The sequence below is a fragment of the Montipora capricornis genome, chromosome 1, assembly GCF_036669925.1.
Source record: "Montipora capricornis isolate CH-2021 chromosome 1, ASM3666992v2, whole genome shotgun sequence".
NCBI classification, from domain to species: Eukaryota; Metazoa; Cnidaria; class Anthozoa; order Scleractinia; family Acroporidae; genus Montipora; species Montipora capricornis.
The window spans coordinates 39,553,848-39,576,272 of record NC_090883.1 but is presented as its reverse complement, the minus strand read 5'-3'; the positions used below and the strand labels follow the sequence as shown (position 1 = coordinate 39,576,272).

Genomic DNA, 22,425 nt, shown 5'->3' with positions numbered 1-22,425 from the left:
ACAATAATGATAATTTGACGCTTTTATGCTCTTTCAACAGAGGTAAATTGAAAAATAATTTTGTGGTAATGCTTTGTTGTTCTCTCAGGGGTCAAGGGATGATGCAAAAAGCCCTTGACAATTTAAACAAAAACGTTGATTATAATGTTATGTCTTCTTCTTGGGCTCATCCAAGATGGCTTAATTGGAGACTGTGAAGAGTTTTGAGTATAAAATATGGATATTTTCGACATCTTTCCATTTATTTGCTCGTTACTTTAAATATTGATGAGTGAAAATTAAAAAGTGAAAGAAATACTGATCATTTTTATTTACGTAAAGAAATACAGAGTTTGTAATTTGAATCTCTACTGGTATTGCAAAGTCACAGGATAGTTGACATTAACATCAGTTTGGTGTCTGGAGTGAAATGATGGGTGTCTTGCCAAGGGCAAAAGTGCTATTATAGCCAGGGACCTTGAGAATTGTCCATAGATAATTATGCACATAATTTTGTGAAGCAACGGTGAAAATGTCAGCCAATTGAAAATATGGTTTTGTATTTCAAAAATAATTAATCCTTTAAATAATAAGGACTGGTCTTGTTATGTACAGTGTACGGTCTGTAATAAGAACATTTATGGAAAGTATATCATGTCTGCAAATTTGCTCTTGAAATAGTTCAAGTGAAAAGTCTGATCAGATCACAGGGGAAGCCGTCAGTTTCTGAAGCTGGTTATTTTTACCCTGAAGTTCATTTCATGAGGCATTAACGTGCTTTGTCTTTTAGGCTGTATTTATTTTCAAGATAATAAAGTATAAAAGGACAGTCTTTTCAGCCACATCTGGTGGAAAGCAGCCGTTTAAAGAAAGAATGTAAAGTATATTAAGAATTACTGGAGGATTCTTAACTGTACAAAGCCGTAACAAAACAACCTTAAGTTTTAAAGAAAACCTGACTTTCTAAGGTGTTGAAGTTGACTTTTTACCAAGAAAATCATAAATAAAGGAAATAAACAAGTATTGTTTTGGAGCTTTGTGGTTTAAGTTAAACTGAAGCTGGAAAAGGAGACGTTGGTCCGCAAGTCGGAAATAATAGGGCCGTTTATACGAGAGAAAATAAGCCGCAGCTAACTCTGGCCGCGGCTTACGTAAGCCGCGAACACCCCGTATAAATGGTACAAAATTCACGTTCACGGCTTTCTCAAGCCGCGGCTTATCCTGGCCAGGGAGTTTATACTCGTACAAATAGTTCCTTTTGCGGCTTACGTAAGCCGCGGCCAGAGTTAGCCGCGGCTTATTTTCTCTCGTATAAACTGCCCTAATGTTGCACCATCTTTAAAGAGTTTTGGTGAAGAATGAAAAACTCCAAATGCCTTCTTAATTTTTCCCCAGGGTTCTTAATCATTTTGTGACGTAATTCGTGCGGTGTATGACGAGTTTAATGTCGTGTTAATATCCGTTATTATGATTATCTTACGCTCTAACAAACCATTTACACTATGGAATGGTCTAATTGGTTAGTTAGAACATAAAATGATCATGGCAAGGCTTTTCTTTATTCTTACCCACCCCCGGGCCCCGGATTCAGAATGACAAAATCTCGTATTACCGCAAGATAAATCCGTGATTTAACTGGATTTGGTAATGAAGTCAAGCAGTGCACCACCAAACTATTTCTTGAGGAACAATATTTGGGGCCCAGCTGCTGTTAATCATTTATGTTCGGTGAGTGGAGTGATTATCAAGAATTAAAATGATAGTAATTCTTGTCTCACAGTCCAATTTAGGGTTTTTCTGCAGGTACCGGAAGGCATTATGTTTTTGGTCACTTGGGATTAGTCTTTATTTGGAGTTAATTATGTGTTTTCTGACTTTTGTTTCTTTTGTTTTACGTAATTTCTGCTCCGGTACCTGCAGAAGCTGTCCGAATGTACTGAGGGCGAAAGCACAAAAAGAAGCTTACGCTTGTGAAGCCTGAGTCTTCAAGATTAGCAAAAAAAAGAACAGTCAAATTTAATTTTAAATCATAAAGGATACTTCAAGATTTAACCATAGTTGTACAGCGGTCGGAAATAGGAATCATGCCTATTTCATACTTACTGTGATGACCAGACTTGAGTCGCGAAGAAGGATATCGAACTTGACGCTGTTTTTCAAGACAGTCTCTTGTCCCTAATGATTTACACGAGGTCAACACTCCCCATAACATGCGAGCTAGTATGTAGCGTGTAGTCCAGTTTCAAAGTTTTTCGTCTCGGGTTGACGTTTTTTGGCACTACTGTCCCAATGTGGAAATCCCTGCCTTTCGTGAAACGCTGACTCTGTCGTTGCTCCCTGCAAAACGTGTTTTTTATTATCAAAGAAACGCTGGTATTAGCAGTTCGTTCGCCTAATTTAATCTCTGTCTTTGTAATGTATCAGAATTTTGCGAGCGTGAGTGATATCTTCCGTATGCGCACTGGAGTAGTTAGACGGTGCCCCAGTCTATATAATTTGTAGTCACCTTCCCTTTCATTGTTCTATCTGAGCACCCACGTTGACCCCCAATGCCGGATTAGCTTGCTACAAGAGTGGACTCTTGCTTCAGTATAGGATTTTATGTTATGAACTCAATAATGCACGCATTTTGATTGGTTCTCACCTATGATCACATCGCCTCGTGGGCCACATTTCCTTCTTACCACCTTTTGACGTCACCAGTTATCTTTACAGAAGGTATTTGTTAAATATCAATCAAAGATTAAAGAATTGTTGAAGCTTTCTTGAGTGTGCGTCTACCCGAGCGCGCGTCTACCCCCGCGCGCGCCGTGGTTTGAAGCCAAGGGGCGATTATGACATCACAAGTACAAAACGGATCCTTCAGTTTTTCTTTGAAGTGGACGTAAATGATTTTCTCGTCAGAGGTCGTTTTAACTTGGTATTTTTTATTTGTTAGGGAGAGAACTTGTCCTCCTCATTATTTTGTACCGTGACCGCTAATACATTACAGCCTTGGAGATACAACGATCCTTGGAGTAATAAGCAACACAGGGAATGCTTGTTCCAAGCGAATTCTGACCATGGTAATCTCTTAATTTCTCTTTTACTTAGAGCACCCTATCTGTTGTGGTTTCGCACTATTCTCGCGCGCCTCGTTCTTGACAACACTGAGTTTAATGTTTGAAAACGGTTTCGTTGCTATTCTAGAGGGCTTGGATGGTAGTTAAACAGAAAATTCACCAAAAGATAGCTAAAAAAGAAAAACGGTTATTTTTTTTAAAATAATGGTTAGCTTGAAAATTTCGAGCTTTATATGAAGCACTCAACAATGACCAACAATGGAAATGTCTCTCCCACAACAATTAACAGTAACCCCCACCTGTGGTCTCAAGGCTCAATTCACGATCACGAGTTTTCGCAGAAGCCCATCACTCCTGATTTTCAAAATTATCCTTTTTCATCTCATCGGCGAACGAAGCGAGATACATTTCATCCACACTATAGTTTTCGTCTCATCTTCAACTATCATAGCACTAAAACGCTCGACATCTCGGATGCAATTAAGTGTTAAAAAAAATGTTCTTACGCTTTAAACGTCATCGTTTTCAAAACTTTTCGTGTTTAATTATCAACACGAACGCGTTTTCGTAAGTTTCCACGCCTTTGACGTCATCGTTTTTGAAAGGCTCCGTTTTCGCCTGTCTTCAGAGCATTTAAAAGAAAAGTCAGTCTCCACTTAGCAAAACCGTTTTCAAAAGTTTTCTTTTTTCGTCATCATTTTCAGGAGCTGAAGTTGCACCATCGAGTCCGTCAAACATAACTTTGGTACACTTCGTGATCTACGGTTGCGCGAGGCAAAATTAGGGAGCTTTAGCAACGACGACGGGAATGGCAACGAGAACGTCATGTAAAAACATAAATTCACGTTATTGCGATCACTTCTCGACTATTCCAAGCCTTTTAATGTGACAAAGGTGTGGCAGTCCCTCAGGAATGAAACCGTTACAAGCGGCGCTTAATTTAAAGAAGAAAAATGAAAATTTATCTCCAGGTGCTGACGTTTTCCACAACACCTCAAACTTGGTAATTTCACGTTATTGCTTTGCTGACGACGGCAAAGAAATGGACAAAAGCGAAAAACGCACGTGCAGAGCGTGAGAAGCTATTGTTTTTGCCCACTAAATATGCAAATTTGTGACGTTCTCGTTGACGTCGCCGTTGTCGTTGCTAAAGCTCTCTATTAACAAGCGGTGAAGGAGGGGCGCTCCTCCCCATTCTCTGCGCCAACAATTCCCGCCAGCTTACGTGATTTTATTGTTCCGGCCATGAAATGCTATTGTTTCTTTATAATGCGACCTGGACGCACTGAAGCACAATGCAAAAGCAGCATACAAAAGTTTTTTTGTGAGAATAAAGAACACGAATTTAATAACTACGTTATCAAGTTCTTGGGTAGACCTGGGTAGTGCATGCCGTAAATAAGTTACAAAATTCCCTCGCTATGAGCTTTGTATGGTCCATTCCAACCACGGATCTCGAAAAAGACAGTTTTTTTCGAGATTAGTGATTCCATATGATTCCAACATTAAACCAATCCAATGAGGAAAAAAGAACTCTTTGGCAACTATATTTTTCGGGAAAAAACTTACGATTCACTGTGATAGAAATGTATCACTAAGAATTAATTAACCTTTTCACAATTATATATCCAGAATGTGAAAAATATATATATATATATTAAAAAATTGAAACTGTTTTTGGTCTCCTTGAGAATGCCTCCGCGAATCATAAAAATTTTAAACCGGTTGGACTCCCTGTTGCCATGACAACGGCAAGACATTCTATTCCTCGTGCGGATAAGGCACGAAAATAATTAGGCACGTTGTAGTTCTGGCCCTCCAACGCTGAATGTAAGTGATTTAAAATAATTTAAGATATTTAGTATGTACTTGGTTGTTTTTGTTTGGCCTTAGGTCATAAAACGTGGACGTGGAAAAAACGCGCTAAAAGCCTCATCAGGTTGCACGCGGTGTTGCTCGTTTAAATTTAATTACACGTCAATGTTCGTTTGTTGAGCGAATATCTATGCTTTTTAGGCCTTCTAAACGAACGCTCAATTTATAAAGATTTTAAATAAGTAATAAAAAAGGAAAGAAAGGTTATTTGTGCTTTGATCTCGAAATACGCATGACTCTTTGATCGTTTGACTTCACTATACTAAACAAAACACTACAGTACTGCAGGTCTTTTGTTTTTGTTTACTAGTATGTGGGCCATTACCGCCCGGTATACTAAACGCGTCATTCGTTAGAAGTAGCTGATCTCTACAAATGAAAATTCAGGGAATTGTTTTCAATGAATTATGATGTTATTTCGGTTTGCTTGTAATATTTAAGCTTACAAAGCCAATGACGATGTTATTTTATGTTATATCGGCTTCGCCTTTCCTTCCAACCAAAAGCCAACAAAGTCTAAAATTGCAGGATATTTGCATGATGGCATTATTGTGTTTCTGCAGCCATTCACTGCATTTTAAAATTGGGGTAGAAATATCTTACTTGAAATTTGTAATCAAATGACATGTGCATGAATCGTTAATAGGGATGAAATAAACTCAGGCAAGTTTGATTCAGGTTACCATCATCATAAAACTCAATGGTTTGATAGTGGCAAAGTCACTGGCAAGGCATCCTCTGGGTTTTTGTATGGCTCAGATCACCCAAGAGACAAAAGTACAGCGGGTAAGAAACTGGTATTTCATTTGTCTGCAATGGAATCGAAGCACCACTAAAAAGACCATCAGCACCAGTCTGTGTCATCATTGCACTAAATGTGTGTTTTAATGTGGATTTTTATTGGGTAACATCAATTGCAAATGATTTTTCTCTAATTTTCTTGTCTGATAAATTACCGAAATGACTCACTCAAGACAAGAGCACAAGAGCTAACTTTAAAAAGCAATAGCTACCTTATTCATAATATGGCATTCACATTTATAATTATTTTGTTCATGTGCAAATTAGCCTACCAAGCTTCATTTTAGAGCAAGAATTCTTTTCAATTCACTGTATGGTATCGAGGCTTGGTAGGCTAATTTGCACTTCGAGAAAAGAATTATAAATTGACCGCCATTTATGAATTCATAGGGTCTATGGTACATGAAAGAAGGAAGAACTGTTTGTTATACGGGGGACGAGCTTCCTGTTCCTGGTTGGGTGGAATGACTTCAGGTTTGAAAGTATGTGGACCCTCCATTTGTAGCTCCTTGTCTACTTTTGTTTTCAGTTTTTCCAAAGGAGCCACAGAGGGCCAATCCTTTTGCTATGCAAGACACTCAAAGACCATTAAGCAAGAATTATCATTTAAGGAATGCTCATAATAGAGGGTTTGAATTGGGGCTGTCAACCACAGATGACTCAAGGCCACTAAATGAAAAATTCACAAGGAAGCAACACTTTGTTCAAGGAGGAGTAAGTGTAATGAAAGAAGTTAAACAATACAAATTTTAAACCCCATCAAAACAAAGCAATTACTGGAACTTAAGTAACTGATTCTGTTAGATTCCAGGTGGATCTGCAAGCAACAAAATGATTTACGGCACAGATGAAATTCTACGTCAAGCTAAGCGCAAAGAAAAACCAAATACATCAGGATTTCTGTATGGGACAGATGCAGCAACAAAAGTTGGAAGACATGATCCTGCACCTCGTCCAAATAATCCTTTATGGCTGGAAGAGAGAACGTAATTATAAATGTGACATTAAAAATATGTATATAGATTCCTGATCAACTGATGCAAGTTTCTTCATTTCAGTGAATGTGATGCTCTCAGGAACCAGAAGTTAGCACAAGCACAAGGTATTTCAAAATGTGGGTTTACTGTGTATCGATTACAAGACTAGTCCCTGAGTATTTAAAGTGGCACTACTTAGATTAATAATTTAAATCAATCATAACTAGCCTAGGTTTAAATTCTTCAGAGAGGAGAAATGATATAAATTTACACTCATCAACTACTGGCAGAATAAATTGTGTGTGTACATGCAGCACTTAAGTTTAAACCTTCAGACTATTAAACCTAATTGTGCCTTGCATACTGTAGTTGATAATTATTTCAACATGGAAATCATTCTCTTTCCGATTCAGTTCTCTCCAGGGGCCTACGTGCAGGTCAGTTTTCAATGTGAATAATTTAATGGAGGGCCATTAAATCTGAAACCTGTACTCAAACCAAAAACCCTTGGTTCTAAGTAAATTTTTGTCAGTTTACTGTTATTAGCAAATTTTAGCTCCCAAAATTTGAAGAAACCCATCATTCTTCAAAATCTGACACATTGAGGCCAACTTTACCACTAATAAAATGTTTTCTTGGCTATCTATAATATTATACAGGGAACCTGCATGAAAAAAAAAATTGATAGCTAATGGAAAAAAGTCCTTGACTTGATTTAATTATAATAAATAGAAGGCAACAGTCAACATCTTGTCAAAATATGGTCTGAGTAGAAAGGAAAAGAAAATTCTCTCTCCTGTGGTGGACATGCTGAGGGGTGTAGAGGCATGCTCCACTCCCACCCTTGGGTCCCTGTGGTCTGATTGATAAGAAGCTTTTTGTCCAGGGGTTAGGCATTAATATGCTGGGAATAGGCTCTGGCTGTGAAAGCCCCAACTGGCTTAAGTGGGAATTTGGCTTTTTGCCTTGAGGCAGGATTATAAGACGACCAAAAAAATTAACAGTTGTCAGTGAGTTAGTTTTATTAGCCAATAAGGCAAATTCTAGGAATCATGCAGACCTGGGCCACACTGGTGGATTAGGTCAGTGTGCTCTCACCACTGTGCTGACCTCACTCTCCAACTGTGGTTTCCATTTTTCCTCAACATATAAAATAAATGTGATGTGATGTGCATTGTCGTCATAACTATGGCTTTATGTTAAATGGTTGAACAGATGAATTTTTGGCTAAACATCATGAAGAAAAAGCAAGGCAACAGCAAGTCCTCAGGGAAGAAAAGAGAAAGGTACTCATGACTAAGTACTCTTGCTTTTTATTGACTTTTGGTACTACTTTTAATTAACAATTGCTCTTTTCTCTACTGATGCAATGATAAGCACAAGCACGTAACATTTGGGATCTCAGTCATGTGTTGATGTAAGGCTAGATTCCTTTCGCAAGTGAAAAAATACCAATGTATTGCTTGATTTCTTTAAAACTACTTGCGCGGGTAGGTCACACCACCTTCGTCATCATCATCACCATCATCATCATCATCATCACCTGATGAGGAATACATGAACATGTACCTGGCAGGCATTTTCAGCCTGTCAGTTGAGAGACGTGGGATGAAATTTCTCCAACTCTTTCCACCCTGGATATATACCTTGCTGTATCATTCTTGGTTGAACCAGGATTGCATTTGTTGATCGTATTAGGATTTTAGAAATACCAAATATTCCAACCTAAATGTCCTTGGACATCCAGTTGGCCTCTTCCTAGCATAGGGGTCTTCAATTCTATCACGTGCTTAACAGTCCTCTCAAGGACTCATGCATATCAACATTTCTTTCGCAGTGTCTTCTTGAATCACTGTAAATCAAGCACAAAATTCTTATTTCAGCTGCTTGTACCTCACTTTTTAAGTCTCAATCTCCATCAGGGTTTGAAGTTTCAGATCTAGTGAGATATAAAGGATTATAGGCTGGCCTTAGAAGTGATGTGTAAATGGTGGTCTTGGGTGTAATTAAGCATTGACACATTCTTGGAAAATTTACTATTGACCACATCTGAGTGGTCTCAATTTCCATAACATTATTTATCATTAACAGGTTTCTTAGTGGATACCATGACTTGTTCTGCCTTAATAATGCTTAGTTAAAGACCATAGTTAGTGAGAGTACTTCATACACACACATCACTGTATATTACCTTCTTCATCCAAGTTCAGTATGCACTACAGTATGTTTCTCCCTCACGTCCTCTTGAAGCTCTTGAACCCACAAATTTTGATGAATGTACATGTGTCTGAATCCTCCTTTATCTTACTGATGGATGATCTTTGGTGGATAGCAGCCTTAAATACCAAAACTCAAGATTATCTGTATAGAAGCCACTGAAACTTGTTTTGCATGATTTGTTTTGAAATTATTTTGTAGGACCTTGCAGAACTTCGTAGTTATGATCCCTGGGGACGACCAGGAGGGGGGGCTCCTTTGGTAAGATAAATCATTGTTACTGAATTTCCTTAAGAGGTAAAAGTAGTGTTTTATGTTGGGTGTAGGTAATATGTATTAGGCGACTCTGTTTGGCTCAATTGTTTTTCTTCCAGAAGTTTCTGACCTGTGACTCTAAATAGGCCTTTTGCAACAATTGGTCACAATTAATATATTGGTGAACTTGAAGCTAGCCCCTTTCTTATATTATTTTACAGGCAGGTGTGGATGAAAAACATGAAACAAAAAGAACAAGGAATGTCAGTACTCTTGTCCAAGAGGTATTGTGCAACTGTATACCATAATGTGGGCTAGATATGTGTAGATCAGGCATAGGAATTAACTAGTGGGAAGGGAAAATGTTTCAGTCTACTCTAGGCAGTTAATTGCAAATTATTATTTTATTTGATTATAAATACAGTCAAGTTTTTTTACATGTAATGATCATAAATTCATCCATTATTTTTAGGGTAATTATCAACTCTTTGGTGGTCGACAAGGAGGTGGTGGAGCACCAAACAGAACAGAATCTGGAAGAATTGTGGCAGGATTTCGTTCTGATCCTGAGTTAAGATTTCCAAAGCATGCGGATAAGGTTGATGTTGAACCTGTTTTGGTGAGTTTTATAATCCATTGATTATAAGTATAACTTAATTTTAAGATGATTTTCCCATCTGGGGCTTGGATTTTTTCGAGTTCCCAGTGGGTTCTATCAACATTTCATGTCATATGATTGTGTATATCATTCTCATTTTCACTTTGTCTTATTTTCATTGTAACGTGCAGTTTAATAGTGCATGGTGGCCAGTTTGACTCCTACAAAAGGCCAGATTTTCTGAGAGTATGACACCTCCGAAAAAATCACCTGGTTATATTTTATTCAAATCTAAGTGTTTTTCTGTCACATATTGATCAAGTTACAGTTTGTAACGCTTCAATGAAAATGTTTTTTTTTGTGTTGACATGATTGATTCATTAAAGAGATATGGAGGACGCAATGAAAGATACAGACAGGAATTAGGTGATAATAACATTTTATTTTTCCTTTTATTGGTACAAGCAAGTTGCCTCCCTTTAATTCCTTATAAAATTCATCATGGGGACCAATGAGTTTCATAATCACTCTGCAGATTGGCAGACCAGTCAGGTTTTGTGATCACACTAATTGCTTTTTGTTAATATACAATTTGCAGACTCCATGATTGAAGGGTCACGAGCAAGAAAAATCTTTGAGAGAGAAAAAAGCATTGAAGACGAAATCCATCATGTAAAAATTTGATATTACCATTACCTGAACATACTATGTACTGTAATGCAAATTAGAGCAGGTTTCTTAATACAAGTCATGGGTCTTTGTTTTGGGCATAAAGAATGAACCTTTTTATTATATAAACATGATTGTAAACCTAAAGAAGAACGTTGAATAAAATGTCTCTAACCTTACAAAATCTTAAAAGATAACTTAACCCATTCACCCATCAGGTGCTCTTGGATTCCCCCAGTTGACAAATAAAATCATCTGACGTTAGACAGGATTAAAATCTGTTAATCTCATTGCCAGTACGTAGTCAATGGGCTAAAGAGAACACCTATTTCCACAATGTTTGGAATTGGTAATTATATGGAGGGTGTAAACTGCAGGACTCAGGTGGTGCAGGTTAGGGTCATGTTTCACCATAGCTGAAAAACCCAAGCATTTCCTAATATTAATGCTACTAACATTAGGCCTAAACACTTAATTAAATTAATATGCTTTAGATAATGTTAAAGCCCAAGGGTTAGCATTTTGGTAAAGGTTTGGGTTCAGTTGTGGTAAATCATGCAATAACCTTCAACCCTACCCTGAAACCTGCACTTTACACGCTCCAGTAGCTAATTGAAGTTTTATCCTAAACTGAAGCTTAACCCATTGACTCCCAGGGGTTCCTCATTTACGAGTAAAATTGCCTGGCATTAGGCGGAGTAAAATAATCTGGCGTTATACAGTTTAGGCCGGTGAGGGCGTCAAAGGGTTAATGTCACATTTCAGAATTTCTAAATAGCGACCAGTGGCATTTGTAATTAAAGAAAACTGCTGTCACACATACCTAATCTAAAAGTGTTTTTTTATTATTGAACAGCAATATTATATTCCTTATCCCTTTTTGAACCTTTTGTTTTCTCTTTTTCAAATTAATGCATTAAAAATACCTCACAAAAACGTTCAAGACTTAACATTAAGGTTACTGCTTATCATTATAAATGAGGTTTACAATATGTTGCAAAACATGTAGCATACAGTTCTTTAATATAGTATATTAAAGAACTGTATACTAATAATAACAATAAAATAAATAATAATAATAATAACTTTATTTATATAGCGCTAAAATCCAATAATTGTCCAAAGCGCTTCCTAATTACAATATTAAAAATAAATAAAATAAATGGAATAAAATATCTACAATGTACAATATAATTAAAATGTAAGCCTAAGTTATCTACTATATACAAATTTAAACGTCTTAAACAAAAGATCTTATAAACTATATGCTAACTTAAATAAAAAAGTTTTTAGGGATTGCTTAAAAGTTGCCACTGAAGCACATTTCCTAATCTCTAGAGGTAAATTATTCCACAATTTAGGTCCTGCAATAGAGAAAGCTCTGTCTCCATATGTTTTCAATCTACTTCTTGGAACAGCTAAATATTCTTTACGTGAAGAACGTAATGACCTAGAATATGTTTTAAAATTCAAAAGGTCAGAAATATAAGAAGGTGCAAGGCCATGGAGGGCCTTGTATACCAATAAAAGGACTTTAAAAGTTATTCTAAACTCTACTGGTAACCAATGAAGATTAATTAAAACAAGAGTTATATGATCATACTTCGGTGTCAGTGTGACAACACGAGCTGCAGCATTCTGAACTGCCCGTAGTCTAGCTAACAGATACTTAGGAACGCCATATAATAAGGAATTACAGTGATCAAGTTTGGAGCTAATAAATGCATGGACTAAGATTTCACATGTATCTTGGGCTAAGTACTTGCGGATTTTAGCAATATTTCTTAAATGATAGAATGATGATTTACAAATGTTCTTAATGTGTTCCTCAAAACTAAATATGCTATCAAACTGAACCCCTAGATTACGAACCGAGAACCGACTATTACAATTTGTTTACATAAACTTTAAAATATTTCACTTTTTTAAAATTAATTTTTGTAGATCGAGGCATACAGTGGACAATTTGGAAAGGAAGGAGCTGGAGCTCCAAGAAAAACAGGCTCTGGTATGATTGTTACAGATAATTTTTATGATGAGGCATGTACATGTATTGTGTATGCATGCATATATGAAGGTGTCTTTAAGTTTGTTACTGACATAGTTTTGCAGGAGATTTTCTTGTATGCTTAATTGACTAATCCCAAAATTTTTTTATATTCTATCCCAAATTTTGTTTCCTTAGCTGTCCAGGAGTGAGGACAATGTGTGAGCCATGCAAGCCATGGCTGCGAGCCATACGAGCCATGCAAGCCGTGGCTGTGAACCATGCAAGCAAACATGGCAAGCCATGCGAGTCAAAATTCGAGGCAACATGCAAGTTAGACACTTAATATTGAAAGCTAAGTTATACCGTTTAAAATGTGCTTAGACTTTAATAAATACTGTTTATCAGCGCTACATGTATTTGAAGTGGGTGCGTAGACTTAAATGTGAGACGCGCATGGTTTGCATTACTTGCTGGTTCGCAAATTGTCCAGTCCGGCTGTCTTGCATGTGATAATTAGTAATGAACTGCTGGTAGTTTGCAGTTTCCATAAAGATCATTTGAGTTTCATAATATTGTTGTTGTTTTTTTGCCACTGAAAATGTAAAGTTCATGTAAGGGAAACTTTATGCATACAAGTCATAAAACTAAGAAGAATTCCATTTAAACTTTTGAAGGAACTGTGAAAGCAGGATTTCCCACTACATTGTCTAAGGATATTGAGGAACTTCGTAAGGTGAACCAGAGAATTCCACAGGGCTACAGCCAAGACAGGGACTCAACAGAGGTAAGAACAATAATGGAAAGCTTAATCCTATTGTGTAATCAAAAGACTAACACCACCATGGCCTCTTGATTGCTTTCAAATCATGTTACTTTGATTCTGCCTCATTGCGTATATTATTCCCAAAGCTGCCTACAGCTGCTCCAACCTTGAGTTTATAGAAAATTTTATCTTACCATCTATATATAATTTACTGAGGAATCACCCTACACTACATGGCCTCTATCCAGAGTTAGGACAATGTGCGAGCCAGTGAGCCATGACTGCAAATCATGCAAGCCAATGCAACAAGGCTAACCGTTTTAAAATGGGTGCTTAGACTTAATAACTGCATGCTGTTTATCAGGTGCTATTTGAATTGGGTGCTTAGACTAAATGCTGGCTTGCAGATTGTCCAGCCCCTCTATCCATAAAAGACTTTGTCTAGGAACTAATTAGTGATTTGTAAAATTGATTAACCACTGACAGTATAATCCTTGGGGAAGAGGCTTTGGTAACCCTCCAGCATTTAACATACATGGAAGGATGGAAAAGCCTGCAGTACAACAAAGGAATGCGGTAAATAACAATGCTTTTTTTAAACAAAGAAAGTTATGTAGAGGACATCAACATGATATGACAGTGTGACGTTATTGCATTACCTTTTAAGTCAAGTCATGTTAATTTTAAAAAATTTGGTTTATCAACGGAGTTGATAATGTAAATTGACCACCGTACAGAGATTCTAGCTTTTAGAATCTCTGTACGGTGGTCAATTTACATTAAACCAAATTTTTGTATACTACTTCCCCACCGACGCAGCACCACAGTTTCTTTAGAAACTACCCCTTCATTCATGTTAATTTTAGTTTCGTTAGCAAGAGGATCGTGTCATAGTTTGATCGCGTGTAGTTGGTTTCTCGAGTCCTCATCATATAAGGGGCTATCTTGGGGTTGTCACAAGAGTTTAAATCGGGAAAAGAGGTAAATTGATTAATTTTAGTCATTTACTAGTATTTTAGGTTTAGCAGATCTGTTTTGAAGAGAATATAGGTTTAATCTTCTCACTTGCCGAGTGTCCACGTTCTAGAATAGGTTTCTGTTCTTATGGAGTTTTGAGCCTTGAAATTTAGCTTCATTCTTTGATTATTGTATTTTCAGTTTTTATGGTATTCCAAGTTAAATATTAACATTATAATAATGGAGCTGAGGTCTACACTTCCTAATGGTTTTCAGTTCTTCGTACAGTGTAAAACATTTTTCTCATGAAATGTTGATTGTGCCAAGCGAAAGATATTGCATGGTGTCATTCCATTACAAGTTATAATATTAATATTAATAATAATAACAATAATAATAATAATTATTATTATTATTAATATTATCACTGTTATTAATAACTAGCTCTCACAGTTATATTGAGAGCCCTTAAGGTGACATAATCGAAGAGCTAATTGCAACCAACAAATTTGAATATTAATGTCATTCCATTTTTTCTATTTCTGTTCCTGTTCTAAGGCACCATGCTAGATAAGCTTTTTTGATATGCAATTTAAGGTGGCTCAAATCAATTTCAGCACTTGCAAGAGACCTTGTTATTAGAAGGATTAACACAACAACACTTTATCACATAACAGCAATGTTACAATTATTAGTCAATGTTATGGTACCGTGTGAAACATCAATTATTGCTAAACATAGTCATAGTCATTTTTGTGACGTAAAAAGTTACCATGGCAACAGGAAAGCCTTGCTCATATGTGAAAAACTAACTCGTTGACTCCAATTTTTTATTGTACAAAAGGAATCAGCAAGTGAAGATGAAACTCTCTAGAAAGTTAAAAAAAAAGTCTATGGAGCGGATTCAGAGCTATCTAAAATTATCAATTAGTTAAGGTGGCTCTAAACCTGCTCCACATATATATTTTTTAACTTTGCAGAAAGAAATATTGGTCACTGAGTTCGTTTTTGAGATATGAGCAGCTAAAGCCAAAATATGTGGTGTTTTTGCAGGGCTTTCCTGTTGCCATGGTAACTTATTACATCACAAAAATGGTCTAATCTTTTCAGCAATAACTGGCGTTTGACTTGGTACCATAACAATTGCTGTTAAATGCTGAAGTGATCAAGTGCTAATCCTTCTACTAAGAATGTTTCTTTCAAGTGTTGAAACTGGTTGAGCCACCTTAAATTACATCGCATTGGTCTAGACAATCACAAATAACACCATTTTCTGATTAATAGGATGAAACAGGAATATTTACCAGTCGACCAGGGGCTGGAGCTCCAAATGTTGATGAACATGGCAACTTAAAGTTACGGAAAGGACAAACATTGACCAAAGGCTCAAATGGGCGTGAGTTTTTTCAGTTTTGATCAAATTTGAAATCTCCTTTTCATGACCATGTTTGAGCAAGTCACAATAATTTTGTTTTATCAAACCCAGTCACTTATCATTTTTTTAGAAACAGTAGCTCTCTCTGTAAGTAAAATTTTCAAAACACTTACTCTGTCTTTTTTTTAAGTGAACATACCGGTATTGGTTTTGGTATTGTGCTTGCATTGAAAATTAGGTCATGCTAGCTTGCATAGCTGGCGGAATATTTGGTTTGTGTTTTGGCTGTGAGTGATTTCAAAACTACTATAGTCCCCATGCCAGTTGCAGCCTACCCACAGCCAAAAACATTGTACTCGCAAGTGTAAAATAATCCTGCAATAAGACATCCCGCCAGGTACGCAGGCTAGGTCATGGCATGCATGTACCGGTAATTGAAAAAGATCGCCACTGATAATGTAATTGAAAAAATATAATAACAAACTTATGCTGCTTCTTTCCCTCTCTTTACTCCTCTCATTGAATCCTCGCAGCAACACTTTTAAGAAATTATAATATTTTTATTTGAATTTAAAATTTCATAAACATTCCAAATCAATATTCTAAGTTACGTAATACTGCATTTAAGAATCTGGTTGTAGAGGGTTTTCACATGACATCACCGCAGCCATGTTGGTGTTCCAAACTAATCATCTGGGAATTGAACTCTATTTTTATGCAAATAGTTTCTTTTGTTTCATCAAATTAGCATTTATTTTTGTCATGTGAGTGAAAACACTATATAGCATGCTTTAATTGTCATCAAACAATAAATAAATTATCAGAGTTTTCATTTGAGGTGGGAAGCCAGCTGTTTTGTCTGGTTGTTCCCCATTCCATGGCTGGTACTTTGATCCCAATATTTGAGGGGTTTGCAGCTTTATTTAGTATTATAATTTTGTTATTTATAATTTTTTTTTTACTACTGTTTTAAAGGGAATTTGAGTGAACTCCAGCCTTTCCTGGGAAACTGATGTTTGAGTTCCGGAAACACTGGAAACAGTGCCATTTCCTAGTTTTCTATTTAAAAAAATTCCGGGGGGTGGGGGGGGGGGATTTCCTCCAGACCCCTGTAGGTGGCTCGCACTTTGCAACGTCAGCAAATGTCACATCTGTTGCTTTCAGAAATATGTCTGCTACTTAACAAGACTGGTATAATTTATTGGCCATATGCATATTTTTCACGAACATAAAGATCTGAGGGTAAGTCTTTTCGTTTGTGAACTTGTCAATCATTGTGGTGCCTTTTTTTTCTCAGAAACAGTTCGTGACTTCAGTCCAGTAGATAAACGGAATGTCTATGACCCCTGGGGAAGATCTGGGGCAGGGGCACCAATAAAAGACCCTGAAGGGCAAATCCAAACCCGTACAGCTGGAAAAGTAGTGCATGATTCAAGTGTAAGTATTATAATTATTTCAAACTATTAAATCTCTAGAGTTTTTGTGAAGAATGTAATGAATTTTTTCACTTGTGAAATTGCGCGGTCTGGAATCCTTATGAGAATGCTGTCATCATTTTGTTAGCGAACGGGACTTTGGGCGTAATGCCCAACAAGTTTGCCAAGCAGAAAGGTCTCTGATGAGTCCCTCAGTCGGGATGAAAGGAGCTTCGTAAGACTAACCACGAACAATGTATTTTCACAAGTAACTGTCCACTTTATATAATGAATTGTTGAAATTTTGTAGTGACAGTCCTGAGATTCCACATGCTTGATAAAGTGGCATGAGTACAAATTTAAGAGTAATTTAATTTGAGGCCCAGCTAGCCATCTCTAATTTACAATAAATGCCTGAAGGTTTTTGTAAGCTTCCTTATTCCCTCTCTATGTCATGACAGGACTTTTCACCACAAGGAAAGATGGATGTTCAAGCAAAGCATCAGTTACTTTCAACTTTGAGTATGTTTGAAAATTATGTTGGCCATCTCAGATAAAATGTTCTGTGTTCTACTGATTAACTGATAAAAGTATCAGTAAAAATAATGAAATTGTTCTTCCGATACATGAAGCAGTGCATTTGAGAATCTTTTTACATATATATTTTTTTATTTTAATAATTATTTTCAACAGTTAACCAGAGTGAAGAAAGTAAACAGAGGCGCAAGGCTGAACATGATGACCTGTTAAAAGTAAGTTTAAGAATGCTAGTTTTCCGAAGAAAATACCGTACATGTAAATGTGATAAGTTACCGGTATGTTGACTGTTCTAAATTTAATCAAATGCTATTTTTCTTAATTCTTTCAGCAAAGCTGAACCTTAAGTATTAGTATTTTCTTTTTTTCAGACTGATAAAGATGTGGCTTCTTGGGTTCGATCTGGCATAATTGGGCAGCCAAGCTATGATGCTGGTACAAAAGAAATTGTTGCATCAAAGAAGAACACCTCAGATGTTACTTCACAGGTTAGTGGTGCACATTTAGCCTCAGTTGAAGACAACAGAATGTAACCTGGTAATCACTCTTGATAGACTACATGTAGTCTGTTTTTAATAATAATAATAATAATAATAATAATAATAATAATAATAATAATAATAGTAATAATAGTAATAGTAATAGTAATAGTAATAGTAATAGTAATAGTAATAGTAATAGTAATAGTAATAGTAATAATAATAAGTATTATAGAATTTAGAAGTGTTGGTTTTTGAGGAGAGGGGAAAACCGGAGAACCTAGAGAAAGAACCAACAACAAACTTAACCCACACATGGCAACGAGTCCGCAATTGAACCCAGGCCACATTGGTGAGAGGCGAGTGCTAATAATTCACCACTACGCCATCCTTGCAGTCCAAGTCAGTTTAATAGTCAGTGCCTTGAACTTAGACTGTTTGAATCTTCATGTATAATATGACAATCTTTGCATTGCATGTGCCAACTTTTTATTAAAGTTAGACTGGAGGCAGTTGGCTCTTGTGAATGAATATAAATAATTGGAGAACAAGATTAATAAGGTTCTCTATATACAAAGAAGTTATGTTTAAAACAATAGGCTGCAGTCAAGGGAAAAGAAATCACCTTTTTTAGTGATTTCTCCCTAGTATCCCATTTTCTGCCAAAAATGATATTGAATTCAATACCTGCCTGTTCTAGTTTGCCCCTCCCCCCTACCTTCCCACTTACCTCTCACAACCCCCACCACCCAGATTGCCATTTACAATATCACAATTTAGTGGTTGAGACACGCACAGTGAGATAATGTAATGGCAACAGTCAACTAACATTTTGGTTCCCCATTATTTTAATGGTGATTTGGTTGGGTCTTGTCGTACCTCACTGAATGGGGTTTAGGATTGTGCAAAAGAACAATTCAGCGAACAAAGATAACAATGGATTTGGCACAGAAAACAATAGGAAGTACCACACTATACAGCCAATGAAATATAGTATTCAACAAGAGATACTACCCCACCCATTCGGTTTTGGTGAAGCTGGCTCCTTGATAAATGCACAAGAAAACTTAATTTTTTTGGGGAAAGTGGAGAAATTTATTACATACAGGAAGGTACTATAGCTAAAATAATTTTGTGCAAGGCAGTTTAACAGTTACTATTCTTGAAATGGAACTACAGTGGAACCCGGTTAATACGGACACCAAGGGGACAGGCCATAGTGTCCGTATTAAGCAGGCTCTCAGAGAAAATGTCAGGACTATGAAAGGACTATACATGTACGTGAACACCGGAAGAAAGACAGGCTGTTCAAAATCAAATATGTCACAATTTTTGGTAATAAAATATTATTAACCCGTAAAAATCTGTCATTATTTGAACAGGGTACAATGTCTACAATAATTATTATCACATAATTATGACAATGAAAATATACTGTGTGCAGATAACCAGTGTCTGTAAAGCAGGGTTGACAATATATATATGACTCAGGACACAGAAAAGTGCCCGTTGTCCGTATTAACCGGTGTCCGTATAAAGTGGGTTAATTTTAGAGGAAATATATAAGCTTTTTGTCGGGACAAACAAAACTGCCCGTATTAAGTGGGTGTCCGTAGAGCGGGGTTCTACTGTATTCCTGTGAAGAGTTCTCACAATTCGGAAATTTTGTTTTTCCTGTGAGTCAGGCCCTAAATATAAGGAGGCCAAAAAATGAGAAGAGCCATCAATATCATGTGGATCTCGAAACCCAAGCTCATTGGAGGGATTTACAGCGAAAAAAGAGTGCAGAGGAACAAAGAATCAAGTCTGTTGAGGTACAAAAATGTGCTTGCAGTAGTGGGTTAAAATATGTGGTCCAGTTATTATTTATTTTTTAACTTCGCCACACTGAACAAAAATACAAAATAACTCATAACATAATAATAAAGTACTTGGCAAGGTCACTGCATCAGCTAAGGCCAATTACTTCTGGATTGACAACCATAATCACTAGATAAAGTTGCACAGTGTTTGTTTTTATACAATGATGAGATTAAAACACTGGTCCAGGAGTAAATTTGCACAATTATCTGCATACATTGTTTGTGCTATTTTTGTCCTCGTTTGACAATAATTATATTCTGATTGGCCATTTTAAACAGAGTGTGCAGACCCGAAAAACTCGTGGCATTCTGAAAATAGAAAGATACATACAAAGATTGAATCTTAGGGCTTAGGGCTAGTGAATTTTAGTTCTCACAAAGAGCTGTGAGGCTCTCCCAGGGGTTTTGGGGAAAAATGGAGCATGCCTAATTTCAACTGGGGAACAGGGGATCAATGACAAAATATCTTAATAGGGAACATAAACAATATTATTTCAAGGATAAAAAAACTGAACAAGTTTGAAAGTTATTTGGGGAACACAAGCAAATATTTCAAGAGAAAAGGGAACAAGCCATCTCCTATCAAGGGTTAGGGGAGTCAAATATTCACACAGCTACAGTTAATGGACCACTCTTCCCTTAAAACATGTGAGGATAAAATGCTGCTTTTGTTATGCCACCTGCAAGTAATTATCTGTGGGATCAGAAAGAAGCCATTTGGTGACTTCCAACAATGTTAGTATTGTGAGCTTAAGTGGTTTTGCATATAGTTACGTGAAAAATAAAAATTAATGTAATGGGAGTCAGGACTTTTAGGGAGGTGTTGTACCCTTAGGCCATTCAACAACATGGGTAACTACGTATGGTATGCACTACTCTTTGTGACAGTGTGTACAAAATTAAAAAGGGTTGTGAGATAGGTCTTATGATTTACCAACCTTAGCCAAGAATTCTAGTTACTGCAAAGGCAGAATTTTTTATTCAAAGAATCTGGGCTTTGGTCACATCAGAGTTGAATGCACAATCTCCTTTGAACACAGCGGTCCAAAATTTGTTTTACCAAGAGAGCAGTTTGGCCAATTGGTTTCAAATTGGTGGGGCATGCACCCAGATAAATTATTCGCAACTTTAATCTCAGGGTGAATGAAGTATGTGCTTTTTTTATTGTGGAAGTGCAATAAAGTGGTCGTCGAGGGATTTGAACTCATGAAACCTCAACATGCAAATCCAACGCCTTTGCCACTTGACCTTGCTGCCTACTAAAAGTTCATGCACTCTGCCCTGCTTCACAATGATTGTAGTCATTATTCTTTGATTACTTTTTGTCCAACAGCATTTGAAAACAATGGACAGAATGTGGGGAAGGCCAGGGGCAGGTGCCCCACTCAGCCAAGAACAAAAGGATTTTGCAAGAAAGCAAAAACGTAAGGAAACTAGAAGTTGTAATTTTAGAGAAAAATATTGGTTTCGAAAAATATGCACACCTTGTGGTAGAAATTAAAGCTGGTACATGTAACACAACAATAAGTTTAAGAGAATGAAGAAATGCCACTTATCAAAAGGACCCCCTCCCTCCTCATAAAAAAAATGACCATTTGAATCAATTCTTGACGCACAAGTTTCTACGAGTTTCTTGGAATGGTGTTATTTTCATGCTTTACTTTTACACGCTTCTGGAGTGATCTGAACAGATAATTCACTTGAAAATTTCCTGAATAAACTAACCTTTAATTTTTTACTGACACTAAAGGCTTTAAATAGTTACAGTAAACCATGCACCTTATAATTTTAACAAGCTCAGTGACATCAAAGGGCAGACCTGATGCACTAGACTGTTCAAAATGGGGTATCTACATTAGAATCAGATTTTCAGTTAAAATTCAATGAGTTTGCACACTGCTGCATCTTATTTTTTTTCTTCAAGTTGGTACTTACTCATTATTTTCATTTTTGCAGTTGGTCTTGTACCTGCTGACAGTACAGCACATACATACAGATAGACGTCTCGACAGTCATCAGACAATGAATTTGTGTCAAAGATTTTTATATAAAAATTAATGTGAATTCTTATGTTGTACTTGAATTAAGTTTGGCTATCAAAATTATTTTCTTAAGTGCAGTCCTATTATAATATTTAAACATTTTTTTTCAAAAGGGCACAAAAACAAATTCCTGTACAGTACTTAATTTAAAGTGCAAATGGTATCAATCTGTGATACCCATTAATCACTTAATTAAAGCACTTCTAAACACCCTTGTGCCTAATGTGTAAAGTGATTCAAAAACCATGGTGAAGATTATTTTCAAAAATATCATTTTTGTAATCAGTGAAGTACTGGTAAATCCCTTTGCTTGTCTTTAAGAAAACTGTAATTTTGTATCAAATCAAACTGTGGTTTAAGCGTCACTTAAGGCTTCTATTACCGGTACCATTTCTACTTTGAAAATATATCATCTACTTTGGTTTGCTGTCTCCTTTGATTTCCTTTCTTTCTCTGAGCATTTTAATTATAATTATAATTTTGATATTAAATGTAAGGAGAAATGAAGACTCGGAAAAATATCGGAGTCCCAGATGGGATTTGAACCCACGACCCTCCGTGATCTAGTCGGA

General features: G+C 36.5%; 2 protein-coding genes across 5 annotated transcripts in view; both read left to right on the top strand.

Annotated features, from left to right (window-relative positions):
• LOC138043189 (sorting nexin-10-like) overlaps positions 1 to 1,012 on the top strand; it is a 13,383-nt gene extending 12,371 nt beyond the window's left edge. Inside the window, exon 7 of the mRNA XM_068889343.1 lies at positions 1 to 1,012. This exon is cut by the window's left edge and continues 595 nt beyond it. The gene's annotated coding sequence lies outside the window, so the exon portion shown is untranslated.
• Positions 1,013 to 4,780: 3,768 nt separating this feature from the next.
• LOC138043155 (uncharacterized) lies at positions 4,781 to 22,284 on the top strand. 4 transcript variants are annotated; one of them, XM_068889296.1, is made up of 22 exons: positions 4,786 to 4,871; positions 5,563 to 5,702; positions 6,247 to 6,431; positions 6,522 to 6,703; positions 6,776 to 6,819; positions 7,910 to 7,980; positions 9,113 to 9,172; positions 9,388 to 9,450; positions 9,639 to 9,785; positions 10,151 to 10,190; positions 10,363 to 10,436; positions 12,378 to 12,441; positions 13,098 to 13,207; positions 13,673 to 13,762; positions 15,428 to 15,539; positions 16,816 to 16,955; positions 17,395 to 17,455; positions 17,627 to 17,685; positions 17,842 to 17,958; positions 19,635 to 19,763; positions 21,145 to 21,235; positions 21,768 to 22,284. In XM_068889296.1, coding segments are annotated over exons 1-22 (2,025 nt in total). In that variant the 5' UTR covers positions 4,786 to 4,869; the 3' UTR covers positions 21,812 to 22,284. The 4 variants fall into 4 exon arrangements, with proteins under 4 accessions (XP_068745405.1, XP_068745397.1, XP_068745413.1 ...); XM_068889312.1 differs by having other exon boundaries at positions 4,853 to 4,871; positions 5,595 to 5,702; XM_068889304.1 differs by lacking the exon at positions 5,563 to 5,702 and having other exon boundaries at positions 4,781 to 4,871.
• The last annotated feature ends 141 nt before the right edge of the window (positions 22,285 to 22,425 follow it).